The sequence below is a fragment of the Peromyscus californicus genome, unplaced genomic scaffold (assembly GCF_007827085.1).
Source record: "Peromyscus californicus insignis strain IS unplaced genomic scaffold, ASM782708v3 Scaffold_12__1_contigs__length_115047231, whole genome shotgun sequence".
NCBI classification, from domain to species: Eukaryota; Metazoa; Chordata; class Mammalia; order Rodentia; family Cricetidae; genus Peromyscus; species Peromyscus californicus.
This window is the reverse complement of record NW_026294413.1, coordinates 93,863,253-93,876,932: the sequence shown is the minus strand read 5'-3', so window position 1 is coordinate 93,876,932 and position 13,680 is coordinate 93,863,253. Positions and strand designations below refer to the sequence as shown.

Genomic DNA, 13,680 nt, shown 5'->3' with positions numbered 1-13,680 from the left:
ACACACACACACACACACACACACACACACACACACACACACACACAGCTTCTTTCAATTTATTAACTATTAACCAAACTCTCCCATTGGATGCCAGAGCTCCAAGAGTGTGGTGGTTTGAATGAAAAACGTCCCAGAGTCTGGTGTATTTGAATGGTTGGTCTCCCTATTGGTAGTGCTGTTTGGGAGGTTTGTGGAACCTTTAGAAGGTAAAGCCTTACCGGAGGAAGTACATCACTGGGAATGGGCTTTGGAGTTTCATAGCTTTACCCCATTTCCTGTTCACTCTCAGCTGCTTCCTGTATGTGGATGAAAGCTGTGATCACCCAGCTTCCTGCTCCACCACTACGCCATGATTTCCTTGACGTTATAGATTTTCCCCCTGGAACCTCTAAGCCCAAATAAACTTTTACTTTTATAAATTGCTTTTGGCGGTGGTGTTTCATCGCAGCAGCAGCAGAATGGGACTGGTCCAAAGGGATTTGAGAGAAAGTGAAATGCCCACTCTCTTCCTGGGTCTGATGATGCTCTCGATGGCAGTGGATTGGAGTTCATGTCTGTTTATCATCACTCTGAAAACCTCACTTAATGGAATTCATTCCCACAGCAAATTTGCCCAGGGCAAGCTGCTCCTCGAATAAGGATACAGTAAGGGTCTATAATTCCAACCTCAGGGTTTTTAGCACAAACCTGGAAATCTTTTCTTAAGCCCCCTGTCGTTGTGGTGTGAACAGTCTAGGTGCTTCCACAACACTGTCTTAGCACCATTTTCCCATTCTGGAACAGTTTATACACAGAAGTTTTATTGCTATTGCTGTTTCAATCACAGTCCATTTGCTGGCTCACCTGTTTGTTTTCCTACATCTTTGCAATTACATCCTTCCAGACATGGACAGATTTGCCCACGAACCAAGCTCAGGAACCTGAAACTCCAGCACCCTCGCCTGGCCCCACACTTTCCTGGGAGCAGTCCTGGCCGTGTGTATACATGTTCTGGTAATATTGGAAAGTAACATGTTTCCACCACGGTTGGTTAAAGCCACTAACCCATTTTTCTCCTTTGACCGGCCTTCCGTTCTAATCAGGATCCATCAAAGGTGCATGTGTTAAGTAAAAGTGTGGTCCCCAGAGTGGCACAATTAGAAGATGAGCCTTTAGTAGGTGGAGCCTCATGGGAGGAAGTTGGGTCATTAGGACATGCCCTTGAAGATGATGCTGGGACCCCAGTCTCTCTCTTGATGTATTTGCTCTCAGGCCATGTTACGTAAGTGGTTTTGTCCCACCCAGCTCTCTGGCCATGCTGTGCTACCTCACCACTAGCTCAAAGCAGCACAACTGAGCAGCCACATGCGACTATGAGCCAGAATAAATCTTCTGCATTTATGAGCTAATTACCTAGACATTTATTGTAAGTAGTGAGAGGAGAAAACCACGCTCTCTTTCCTAATTTGACCCTCCCACTGGGTAGTCCCCGGTGGTTTGGGAGCGGACCCTTCTAAGGAAAGACAAAATGGAATGAATGGAAGCAGCCTCAGATTCAGAATCATCTGAGTTTTACGCCACTTGCAGCTATCTTTTACAAGGGCTACTTTGTGGTCAGGCATCTCAGAATGCACTCCCATTGGGCAAAACCACGCAGGTCTCAGCACAAGGACAGGCAGCCACTTGAAACTAACCATGTGCTATGATGATACTGAGCTCCCAGGAGACAGGCAGAAATGCACAGAGCCAGGGGCTGCTCTGAGGCAAACTTCCACAGTCATCATAAATTAAAAACTAGAATTTAGTTCTCAAGAACACCCGATCATGCCACATTTATTTTTTTATAGGAATCAAATAAGACGAAATTTGTTAGATTGCCAATGGTCGAACACTCCCTACCATATGTTCGGCTTTAGCATCATCTCCAGGACACAAACACACACCAACACATAAATAATCCCTGCATTTGCAGTAGAGAAACTAACAACTCACAATGAGCAAGTGTTTCTCTGTGCAAACTGTATGCTTTATCTAGCCTACCTCAGCCATACTAAAAGATACATTAAACTGTATTTCAGTTCTCTCTAGATAAAATGACATTATGAAATATGAAAAACAAGAAAAGAATATGCCACCCTAAATTTGAAAAGAGAGAGCATTACAGGCTTTGCCAGGAAGTTAATTAATGGAGTGTTTTTCTGGCATTTGCACTATTTAAAAGGTATGTCCTCTGGTTTTTTAAATCTTCAACTTAAGGGGTTTCTTTTCTTATTCTAAACAACATTCCGTTTCCTGAAGTAGCTCCTATTTGCAATTTTGTATCTTTTGCTTTAAAGAGGGCCACATATAGTCCTGTATAGTCTGTTCTGCTCCATGCATTTATCTCCAGCTAATAGAACTAATGCTTGAAATTTACTACAGTTCCAGCACCGTTAGACTCCTTGTTCTAGAAGGAACGGTTTTGGGTTGAATAATCAAGCATACATAGATGCCAAGGCATCCAGGGACTGCCTTCTTTGAAAACAACATCCTTCTTGCCTGGCTACTTCCCTGCAGGGTGAAAGGAAGAATGAGGTGAGATTAAGCATCTTGGCTCCAGCTATTGGCAAACAAAACTGAAGCTAGCTTCCCTGAATGACCTCAGGCTACTCAGGCTACTTGGAGAAGCACAGAGTCATTTTCTGTGGGAGATGCTTAACTGGCCAGAAGCAGCTGGTGATATTCCTGCACAGGATGACTTTTCCAGCAAAATAGTCTATTCCTGCCAAGGAGGAAGTTGAACATCAGAGTGTGGAAATCCTAATTAAATAGTTGCTTTGAGCTTGCGAACTTGATGACTTCCCAGATTTAACTTTTTTTTAATTAATTTTTTTGGCCCGGTAATGAAAAAACAATAAAATTAAATATATAGTTTTTGTTTTGTTTTGGGTTTTTTTTTTGTTTTGGGGTGTGTGTGTGTGTGTGTGTGTGTGTGTGTGTAAAAATAAATTTTAGGGGACTGTTGTTTTTGTGGCCTCAAAATTTTCCATGTTTCAAAATTACTACTTAGAGAATCTGCATTTAGACAAGTCACATTGAAATCTTTGATTAGTTAAATATGTGGTGAAGAGTCTAAGAAACAATGTAATAGTGTTGATTTGACTTTGATTCAATAATTTGAATTCTTTAAATATCTTTCAACTAAATTAAAAGTAATTAAAATTCTGAAGTTTTATGAATTCAATTGTATATCTATAATATGTATATATATGATTCTATTATATATAATATATTGACAATGTTAATTTCAAAAATCAAGATAAAACACCACAAAAGAAACATTCAAATATTGAATGAAAACCATTATGTTTTACCTAGGAAATGCTAATATCAGATAATAAAAGTGATCTAACTAGTAGAAAAATTTAAACAATAGGAGAAAAGTAATTAGAAGAAAAACTAAAATGTGCATGGGCCAAAAGGCAAAGAACTTTGTCTTGAGAAGGGTCTTCAGTGAAGCATAAATACTGACCTGGATGACCCCGGGACAGGCAGGGACAGGCAGCTACCGGGTCCCAGTGCCGAGCTGATAGAAACTAAATTTGGGAACTGAACAGTAAACAGGGCATTTTAATATGATTTGGGTTGTACAGTGAGTTGGCTCTTCAGGGGTTTTTTTCAGTGGCCGTTCCACACTCACTCTGCCAGGGTACCTGCAGTCCACTCAAGACACACCAGGTGCCTGAGCACTGTGTACAGAGGAGATACGAGCTGAGGGCAGATGTTTCAAAAAGCTTGCAGACTCCACTCAACCCTCACTCCATTCTCTTCCTATGGATCCCACTTGACCTTGCTTTGGCCACAGATGGGCTCCTCAAGTTAAGGAGAATGCATGCATGGAGGGAAGGTGAAGGAGAATGCATGCATGGAGGGAAGGTGAAGGAGAATGCATGCATGGAGGGAAGGTGAAGGAGAATGCATGGAGGGAAGGTGAAGGAGAATGCATGCATGGAGGGAAGGTGAAGGAGAATGCATGCATGGAGGGAAGGTGAAGGAGAATGCATGCATGGAGGGAAGGTGAAGGAGAATGCATGCATGAAGGGAAATGTAGCACTTTAGGCTACAGGCTGTCTATGGAGGCTTGTGAGCAAGCTGGCAAGAGAACATGAAAAAAGTGGGGGGGGGGTTTCCTGGGGATCACCCAGACCCCACCCCTGAAGTATTTGGTTTATTTGGTCCTCCCAAATATGTCAATGCACCAGAATACAGGTTAATGTGTGACAGGCTGTATGTGAATATGTCAAGAGGAATTCACATAGCCACTGCCACTTAAAAGGGCCACAGTTCAAAGGAAAGGGAGCATGGGAGGCTGGCAGCTGAGCTTCACTCACATGAGTTGAAATCATCCCAGTTTCTCTCCATGGAAACTGTGATATCGCGATCCTGCGGCTGCTCTTCACCTCGTAGACTATGATACCTTTGGCACAGACCCCCAAGGCCATTTTCCCTTCTGGTCTCTTCTTCTCTGGAAAAACTCGATGAACCAGGACTCCATATTCTGGGAGTTGCTGAACAACCTGGGAGGAAGGAAAAAGTCACCTTAGGACCCATGAGTTGAACTGCTTCAGAATCATGACCCTCAACCCCTTCTGTGGAAAAGGTCCATTGTTGCCAAACAAGATGAAGAAACATTCAGCTAGACAGTTTTTTTCTCACTCTGGAATGTATATACACCTCTAATACGATGACCTCTTTCTTTCTTTCTTTTCTTTTCTTTCTTTCTTCCATCCTTCCTTCCTTCCTTTCTTCTTTCCTTTCTTTCTAACCTAAAGAACTCTTATTTGTAGGATACCGAAAAGAATGTTTGGGATACATTCTTACAAATATAAGACACTAGGATGAAAAGATGGGGAACAAGTGTTTCTTATGATTCAGACTCTTGGTACATCTCAAGGTTAGGGGCTCCCTTCCCCAGTTGTGTCAATCATCTGGTCTCATCTTTTCATGTTCCACTTGCAAAAGCAGCGTTCAGGTCATTATCAAGGCTGTCAAAGCAAACTGAGCCAAGAACAATCTGCAGGGGAAATGTCTGTCACTCCAACATGCCTTTCCACTCAGCAATGCCTCTGTAGGATCCCCACAGCCCCAGCTCTTGCCTCAGTTTACCAAGCTAAGGGATTGAATTTTGCAAGAGACCAAGGGTCAATCAAAGCTGGTAGCTATATCAGGCCAATTGAATTCTCAAGAGAATTTCAAGCATGAACTCAACACAAATGTCTGAAGAGTCATCACATGGCCCAGAAGTCCTCATCAGAAGGATGATGCACATGGATCTGCAGGAAGGGCTTCCTGGGCTGGACATCTGAGAGCCTCTCAGATGGGCTTCACTCGTGAGCTCTGGTCCATGTCTCTGTCCTCAGCAGACAGAAGATATGCCCTATTTATATGAACTTCCTCATCCCCAGGCATAGTCATAGAGGGAAACCAATTAGAAATTGTGTTTGTTATTCTCAAGGTCATTGCTGACCTCTCTCCTGTTGATGAGTAATCGAGCCTGCAAACACCCTGGCTCTCTATGAGATTGTGATTAAATGTCGGGGTGCTGAGCCTCCTGCTTTTAGCTTGGAAGAGACACTGTCATCATTGTTACCATCATCATCATCATCATCATCATCATCATCATCACCACTGTCACCCAATAAAAACACGGAGTATTTGTATTGAAATATCCATGGCCAAGCAGGACATTGATTAAAGTATGACAAAGAGAGGCTGCCCAAGACAGCATTATACATTGTTAAGGAATTTGATGAACACTGTTTTAAAGCATCGACATAAATGGCCACCAGGAAAATAAAGATGCCTTTTCTAAACTTGCTTTTTTTTTTTTCCTAAACTTTTTTAAACTGTTTAGCATTAACTTTTCATTTTTTAATTTTTTAATTACTCTGAAAGGGTCACGATACTTGAATACTGGTAACACATGCAGCCAAGCACAGCCGGGTATTGTTTGTTTTCATAGCAATCATAAGACAAAGGTGAAGCTGTCTTTTTCCAAAGGAGAAAATGGAGGCACAGAAGGGCTAAGTAATTGGGTCAGTTGAATTTGAGTCAATTAAACTTTTTTTTTGTCTCTGCAAGCCACGTTCTTCACATTCTTCAAATGAAAAGAAACTTTTTGTTGTTGTTATTTTTCACAAAATCCAACATTTTAATTAGCATCTTTCCTCTTCTGTTCTTATAGTCTAAGGACGTCACAAAGAAAGTAGCTGTTGGGGCTGGAAAGATGGCTTAGACCTGAGTTGCATCCCCAGGACTTATGTAAAAAGCTGGATGTAGTGGGTGCTTGTAATGCAAGCACTGGGGAGGCAGAGGCAGGAGGATCCCTGGGGAGGCAGAGGTAGGAGGATCCCTGGGGAGGCAGAGGTAGGAAGATCCCTGGCCAACTTGCCTAGAGTAATTGGCAAGCCCGGCCCTAGTGAGAGACTCTGACTCAAAAACAACATAACACCACACACACAAAGAAAACACTACTGACATTACAAGAATTCTATCATTTCCTGTATTTTAAATTTATAATTGCTTTCAAAAAGCATATAACAAATAACCACAGCACCTGAAAAGGCTTGATGCTCCCTGTCATTACTTGCCAGTTGACAAGTCCTGTTTGGCCACACAGCCAAGCATCATTAGGACCATGCTCAGGTGAGGGATATAAGGATTTTGATTGCATAGCTAGTCTCCATTAAGGAGCCATGGGTTATTGGAACATTATCAGTGGCTGCTCTGCCCAGACTTCATTGCCTGTTTTGAAGTTCATAGTTCAGCCTGGGTCCACATTTATACAGATTCACAGCTGTGGCTAAGGACATTCAGCCTCCCATTTGTTTCCAATATGCTCAGGTTACCCATGTGATCCCAACTTCTGTTTTCTGTCCCTCTTGATATAAATGTCTAAAATATCGAGCCCTGTTGGAACAAATATAAAACAAGGTACAGGGCTATAAGAACAGTTTGTGGCAATACACTGGAGTCTATGTGGCTATGCTTATGTGGCTCAATTTGGAAATAATAGTTTCAATTTCTTTTTACTACATATATCAGAACAATTTTCTGTTATTGGATATGATGTTCAAACTTTTGGCTCAGTAAGCTTAGGAAAAAATCGTGAAATAAATTCTCCATATCTGAGAGACAAATCACTCAACAGATCCAAATAACATGCCTAGATTCCTTGGAGGCAGGAGTGGGAATCTCAGTAAAGGGGTCTGTCTGATTCCAAGAAATCACTCTCAACAACTAAAATTCAGAGAATTCCTGAAGACTGGGAACATATATAAACAAGCATAATGTCTTCTGGGATACCTTCAATCTGTTAAAAGCAAAATAATGTTGTCTGTCTCCTGCCTTCCGTGGTTCTTTTCCTCATCCATCCTCCACGGTTCCCTATTCTTCCAGCAGCAGATAGCAAAGTGAAATTGAAACCAAGCAGTCCTGACTGCCCCTTGCTGTACTGAAAACTGCGGGTCACAAATGGATTCTTCTTCCTAATTCTCAGCAATTTGTATGCTTTGGCCCTATAATTCCATCTCTGAGAATGTACTCCAGGAAAATGTGCTACATAACCAAGACAAATACTTCTCATAATTCTATTTCTAATTTGGTGCAGACTTGCAGGAATAGGTTAAGGGAGCCTATCTCCCAGGCAGTGAAGGACAAAATGCTTGTAACACCCAGGGAGTGCATTCATCAGAATGCTAAGGAGAGAGAAAAATACAGAATATAACTAATATGATTTCAACAGGCAACTGGAATTGTTTTCATATCACATCATAGTCCCTAGTTGAGTGGGAGCAGGTCGAGCATTGAGGATGTCTGGGAAACAGAGAGCTAACCTTGAATAGGTTGTTCAGGGATTCATACACTCACACAGCTGTGAATCTTCCAGACCAAGGGTGGCATTCAGTGGCACCCACACTGGACTGCTGCCAAGCCGGCTGCCAGTGGGAGGAAATGAATTGGCAGAGTACAGCATCCGTGAACCAAGCCAGCAGGCAGCCACCTGGGAATGATTTCCTCTTTTTATGAAAAAGAAGAGCCCAAAGGAGCTATAATTAAATGTCTAGTGATTATTTGTGGTATACCAGCTTGCAGTGGGCTCTGTGCATCCAGGGCACTGATGGTATTGACATCCTGGTTAGAGGGACAAGGAATTTCCAGAGGTGAGTGGGAGATGAGATGCCTCAACAATATGTAGCACCAGTGGTTGAACGGAGCACTGCCACCCAGCTGTGTGACTCCACTCATGAGATTCTCACCCTTAATAAATGAAGCAGAAATACAGCCAATGATGGATATAGGAAAATATTAAATTTAGTGTTGCATATTGGGACTATTTATATGGCAAAGAATACAGTGTTGAAGGGGAGCGTGTATTGATTCAAAGTAAGTTTTCAAATTTTTTGCAATGCTTTGTTATATGAATACATAGGAGTACTTATATAATATATGCCCACTTATAAATGCATATGCATATATACATATAAATTCCTATAGAAGGGTGAATATATCAAAATGTGAGTGTGCTTGTTCTCTGAGGCAGCATGGTGTGGAAATGTTTTCTTTCATATTTGGGAAAGGAAAAGACTTTAACAACTCACACAGTGACAGGGATGCTCTCAGAGAGTTCTGGGGGTGCAAAGCTCATTCTGTTGTCAACTCTCTGTACCAAGAACATGCAGCCTACAGCATTAGTCACTGTGGTAAGGCCACCAAAGGGAAGGGTAGGAGACAGAGTATGTCTTAAGATGAATGAACATTGCATGCAAATGAAACAAAATCTGCCTGATGCTTTTTGTGAAAGACAGGAAGACAAAAAAATAGCCTTCTGTCTTTTGCTTCTAAGACGGTAGCTATTTTTATAGTCACTTTTTCATAGTTCTGCAGTGGAAGGAGAGACAGGACAGAGCCCAGCACACAGAGCAAGGCTGGGGACAGGCTGCAGGCAGCACTCATCCCATAGGAGGGGCCTGCAGGGTGAAGTCCTTGATCTCAACTCGGGTCTCTAGCTCTACGGCCACTCATTATCCCATAGCCTTGAGTTCTCCACATGGCCCTCATCCAGGGCAGGGAATGTGTGTGAGACTGGGCTAGAGAACTCAGGAAGTGTTTCTGGTGGGACGTAGAGGATGAAATGCTCACAGACTGCCCCCATGCTGGGTGTTGGGATTATTTTCCTAGATGACTGGCCAAAAAGAAAAGGCAAAACCTCACTTTCCCAGTTCTCCTCTCAAGCGCTCATCTCCTTAAAGGCAAAAACAAACAAACAAACAAACAAACATGTGGGCAGAATATGTTGACCCAAGTTAAGAGAATTAGATACAGAGAAATGCGCACATTCCCACATTTCCTTTGGAAACTGTTCCCCAAGTCTGGAGGTCCAGCCACACGGACCTTTTCTAGAAGATCCTCCCCATTCACACACACCCTGTTCATGTACCTGCAAAGAAAAGAGGCTGCTCTTGCCCCATCCCACCAGTCACTGGCTTTGGTCCTGGTCTCTCTGTCACAGCGTGCCCACCTCTAGATAAACAGTTGTCATTCAGAGATCTAGGACCCACCAAGGACAGGGAACACATGCTCCTTGTCTCCATTCCCCACAGCACCTAGCCGACCGTGAGGGGGGGTAACGAAGTGAGCAACACACTCATCACCGTGGGTGCTCTTGGCGTGTGAGACTGAAACACTGCTGCTTTGAGGTGAGGAGAGAAGAGAGAACTTCCTCTACAGCTGTGCTGACAGTTGCTCAGAGGCTGCACACCTCCCGATAGATCTGCCCAGCTTGTAGCCCAGTTCTCTACCTCAGGTGTCCTCTGCATCGTCTATGAAGTCTCCCTGCCCACAGGAAAGTATCAGAGATGTCTCTCTAAGGTCAAAACAAGGCCCTGCAACACCCAGCCTAGCCCAATAGATCCTATCCCTTTGAAGCGTCATTTCTAATGCCACACCTATTACCAGAAGCCTCTCCATGTTGCTCAGGGTGATGAAAGATTCTTCCTTTTGTGGGTTAATCCCTTGCCTACACCTTCTTGCAACTTTAATCCCTTCTAGTCCCTAGATCCGGCTGCAGAGAGAACCCTGACTACATTTCCTGGACTCTGACACCTCTCTCAGGACCCCAGAGGCCTCACCTCTAAGAACTCCAGCTCAGCATCTTCTCCCCAAGGTGCAGAACTGAGCCGGTGCATCTCGGAGATTTCTACTTGGGCCCGGATTGCTGTCATTTGCTCAATAAGCCTTGCTGGGATGTAATCTTGAATTCGGAAATATGCTTTACTCTCCACCTGCTGGAAAGAACATGTCGAGGAAGAGTTTATCCAGGAAGCCTTCCAGCCAGTTCTGAATAGAAGAAAAATGTGTGTGGAATCATACTCCTAGCAGGCCCCAGGACAAGGATACTCCCTTGAGGTGCCTCTGGGACATAGTGCTGTGTTCGGTATCAGAAGTGGAACCAAATAACAAGGAAGTCTCAGATATGACATTATCCCTCTATAAGACCATGTCTGAGGAGACCAGATCCCTCGTCCCCACCCAGATCTCAACTGGTCTGCTGCTTAGGAAGCTGAGGCTGCAGCCCCTCAGGAGAGGCTGATCAGTGTTGCCTAGTACTGGGTTTCCTCAACACAGACCTGGGGACAAACAGAAGTATGGTGAAGTTCATGAAGGTACAATCTGCAGATCCACTGCAAAAAAATGAGGAAGGAAGGATGGGGTAGCAGGGAGTTTGCCCTACATCTGTATTTCTGATTCAGTCTATCCCGATCTTGAGGCACCCCTGCCTGCCTATCCTGTTGTGGAATAATCTTTTTGTACACTGTAAAGATGTGTCTCAGCCTAAGTCACCTTCTGATTGGTTTAATAAAAAGATAAATGGCCAATAGCTAGGCAGGAGAGGATAGGCAGGACTTCCGGGCAGAGAGAGGAACTGGGAGGAGGAATCTAGGCTGTGGATTTCACCGGCAGACTCAGAGCAAGTCTGACAAGCTGTACTGAGGAAGGTAAAGAGCCACGTGGCAGAGGGTAGATTTTAAAACCTGGGTTAATTAAGTTATAAGAGCTAGTTGGAAACAAGCCCAAGCTAAAGGCCAAGCTTTCATAATTAATAATAAGTCTCAATGTCATTATTTCTGGCTGATGGTCCCTATGAGAAAGTACTACTACACTACCCTTGGGGCAAATCATTGTCCCCCCAACTTTGATGTGATAGACCCCAGACCCAGGGTACTATCTTCTCGAGTGGGCACCCCAAGAACCCAGACTCCGGTCCAGTTGATGCAATAGCAAGAGGTTTATTGCGGCTGTATAGTCAGGCAAACTCTGCTCCAAAGAGCAAGAGTCACATCTTACTGCAGCCCCATGGGGGCTTTTAAAGGGAAAACCCACAAAAGCCATAAGATTACAATTCCCATACAATTTTGTTTCACAAGATCATGGTCTGATCACAGAGTGGGTACAGTCACGTCCGCATGTACATTCTTCCTGAAACCTCAAGGGGGGTACCAGGGCGGGAGTGGAGTTTACACAAAGGTCACAGTGGTCCTTCCTGGAACACCTGCAACTATCCCAGTCACAGTTGAGCACATCTCTTAACAGAAATCCTTTTACATTGTTACATTGTTACAGGGGTGATTGAGTAGTGGCTGAGTCAGGTGGCCCTTGGACTAGTTTTCTTTTTAGTTCCTTATTTCCTGGGGCTTGGGGGTGTAAAGCCTGAAGGGTTAGGGTCTTTCAGATGGTAGTTACCCCAAAGAAGGCAGCTGAGGGCTGGGTGAATCTGACCCCTATTCAGAGGGTAGGTGAGTCAGTCTGATGGGGTTCAGAAGGGCACACCACTGTGTCCACTACACCCCACATTCATGCCATGGCACAGGCCTATCTACACATCATCACAGACTGAGAATCCCAGAATTCTCCAGGTGACCCAGGCTGAGTCAGGGTTCAGATCAGAGGCCCAAAGAGAAAGAAACTTCTCAGCAATCTAGTGCATTTAAAAAAAAAAATGCTAGCTTGGCCAAAATTCAGAACACCGACAACACCAAGTACCGCTGGGAACAGAAGCAACAGGAACTCACATTCATTGTGGGTGGGAGTGGAAAATGATACAGCCACTTCGGAAGACAGTTGGCCAACCTCGTATAGAATTAAACAGACTCTAACCGAGAACCTGGCAATCAACCCCAAAGACTTGAAGACCCATGCCTGCAGAAAAACCTACCATGGAGCCGAGAATGTAGCTCAGGGAAGAGTGCTTGCCTAGCTTGTAGGAGGCCCTGGGTTAGATGGCCAGCACTGAAAATAAATCAGTCACTGCACATGGTTGTTAATAGCGGCTTTCCTCCTAATTGCCAAACCTTAGAAGCAAAAGCTGTGCAGGGAGTGAGTGGAAAAAACAATGGTACATCTGGCCAATGGCGGACTAGTCAGCACTAAAAACTAAATGAGCCAACAAGGAAAAGATGTGACGGTGCTTAAGTCTATGTTACTAAGTGGCATAAACCTATATGAAAGGTTGCCTACCATCTCCAAATATGAGCTCTCCTGCTACAGACATGGTGAAGAGATGAGGGGTTGCCAGGGGACAGACAGGCAGAACACTGATGAGGGGAGTGCTGATGATTTCTAGAGCAATGAGACCACTCTGTGTGACATTATATATAGTGATTCATGTCATCACATATTTGTCAAAACCCATAGACTATATGACACCAGGAGTGAACCCCTCCGTTAACCAAGTACTCTGGGGACGACGATCATCGAATCATCAGTTGTAACAAATGGCCCTTCTGGTATGAGATTATATTGTTCACCAGGGGACACTGTGAGGTGAGGGACACAGCAAATCTCTCACCTTCCCACCTGACGTTCAGCTTTGCTGTAAACCTAACTGCTCTGTTGTGGTTTGGATCGTAAGTCCCCCAAAGGTCCATATGCTAAAGGCTGTCATGAGCAAGTGGCACTGTTTGGAGAACCCTCAGGAAGTGGGATCCAGTGGAAGGGAGTGAGTTGAGTTCTTTCCTTAATGTTGCTGCTGGGACCCAAGCCCCGTCCTCTCATTCTGCTGTTTTGCTTCCTGGCTACCATGATCCACCATGAGTTTTGCTCTGCTCTACTCCTGAGGTTTGCCGCCTCAACTCGGCCTACCTAACATGAGGGAGTCTGCAAACATGCGCCAAGACCTGTGAAGTCAAAATGAAGCTTCCCTCCTTTAAGTGGATTATCTAGGGTATTCTGTCACAGTGACAGAAAGTTGACTAATGGGTGTCCTGAAAAACAAAGTTTACTGAAACATTTAGGGAGGGAAAAGGGGCATATAGGATCTTTATCCTGGCATTTCTTGCTAAGAACATACCTAAGAGAAGAAGTCAACACAGACCTAGAAAGGTCCAGGCACAAGAACTTTTTTTTTTATCTATGTGGCATTTGTAAAAGAGAACGCTTAGGTGTAACTGGTGTGACAATAATCATAATTATCACTTACATGGCACTATCAGGGAATGCCCAGCAGAAGGGATGGGACATGTGAAGGAAGTGCCAGTCCCATGGAGTCATAACATGCAAGCACTCCAGCTCCATGGCATCCTCAGGAAGGCCACAGGTCATGACAAGAGAGAGTGCCAGATGGAGTGCAGCCATATCTACGACTATAAAATCTCCACATGT

The 13,680-nt window shown here is 44.0% G+C and overlaps 1 protein-coding gene across 3 annotated transcripts in view; it reads right to left on the bottom strand.

The window, feature by feature from the left end:
* The window catches only part of Frmpd2 (FERM and PDZ domain containing 2), a 115,985-nt gene that overhangs the window by 55,219 nt on the left and 47,086 nt on the right, over positions 1-13,680 (bottom strand). For all 3 annotated transcript variants that reach the window (XM_052733924.1, XM_052733925.1, XM_052733926.1), the window contains exons 13-14: positions 10,152-10,307; positions 4,353-4,538 (exon numbers count right to left, since the gene is read on the bottom strand). In XM_052733924.1, coding sequence (XP_052589884.1) covers positions 4,353-4,538; positions 10,152-10,307 — 342 coding nt within the window. The remainder of the gene's footprint in view (positions 1-4,352; positions 4,539-10,151; positions 10,308-13,680) is intronic.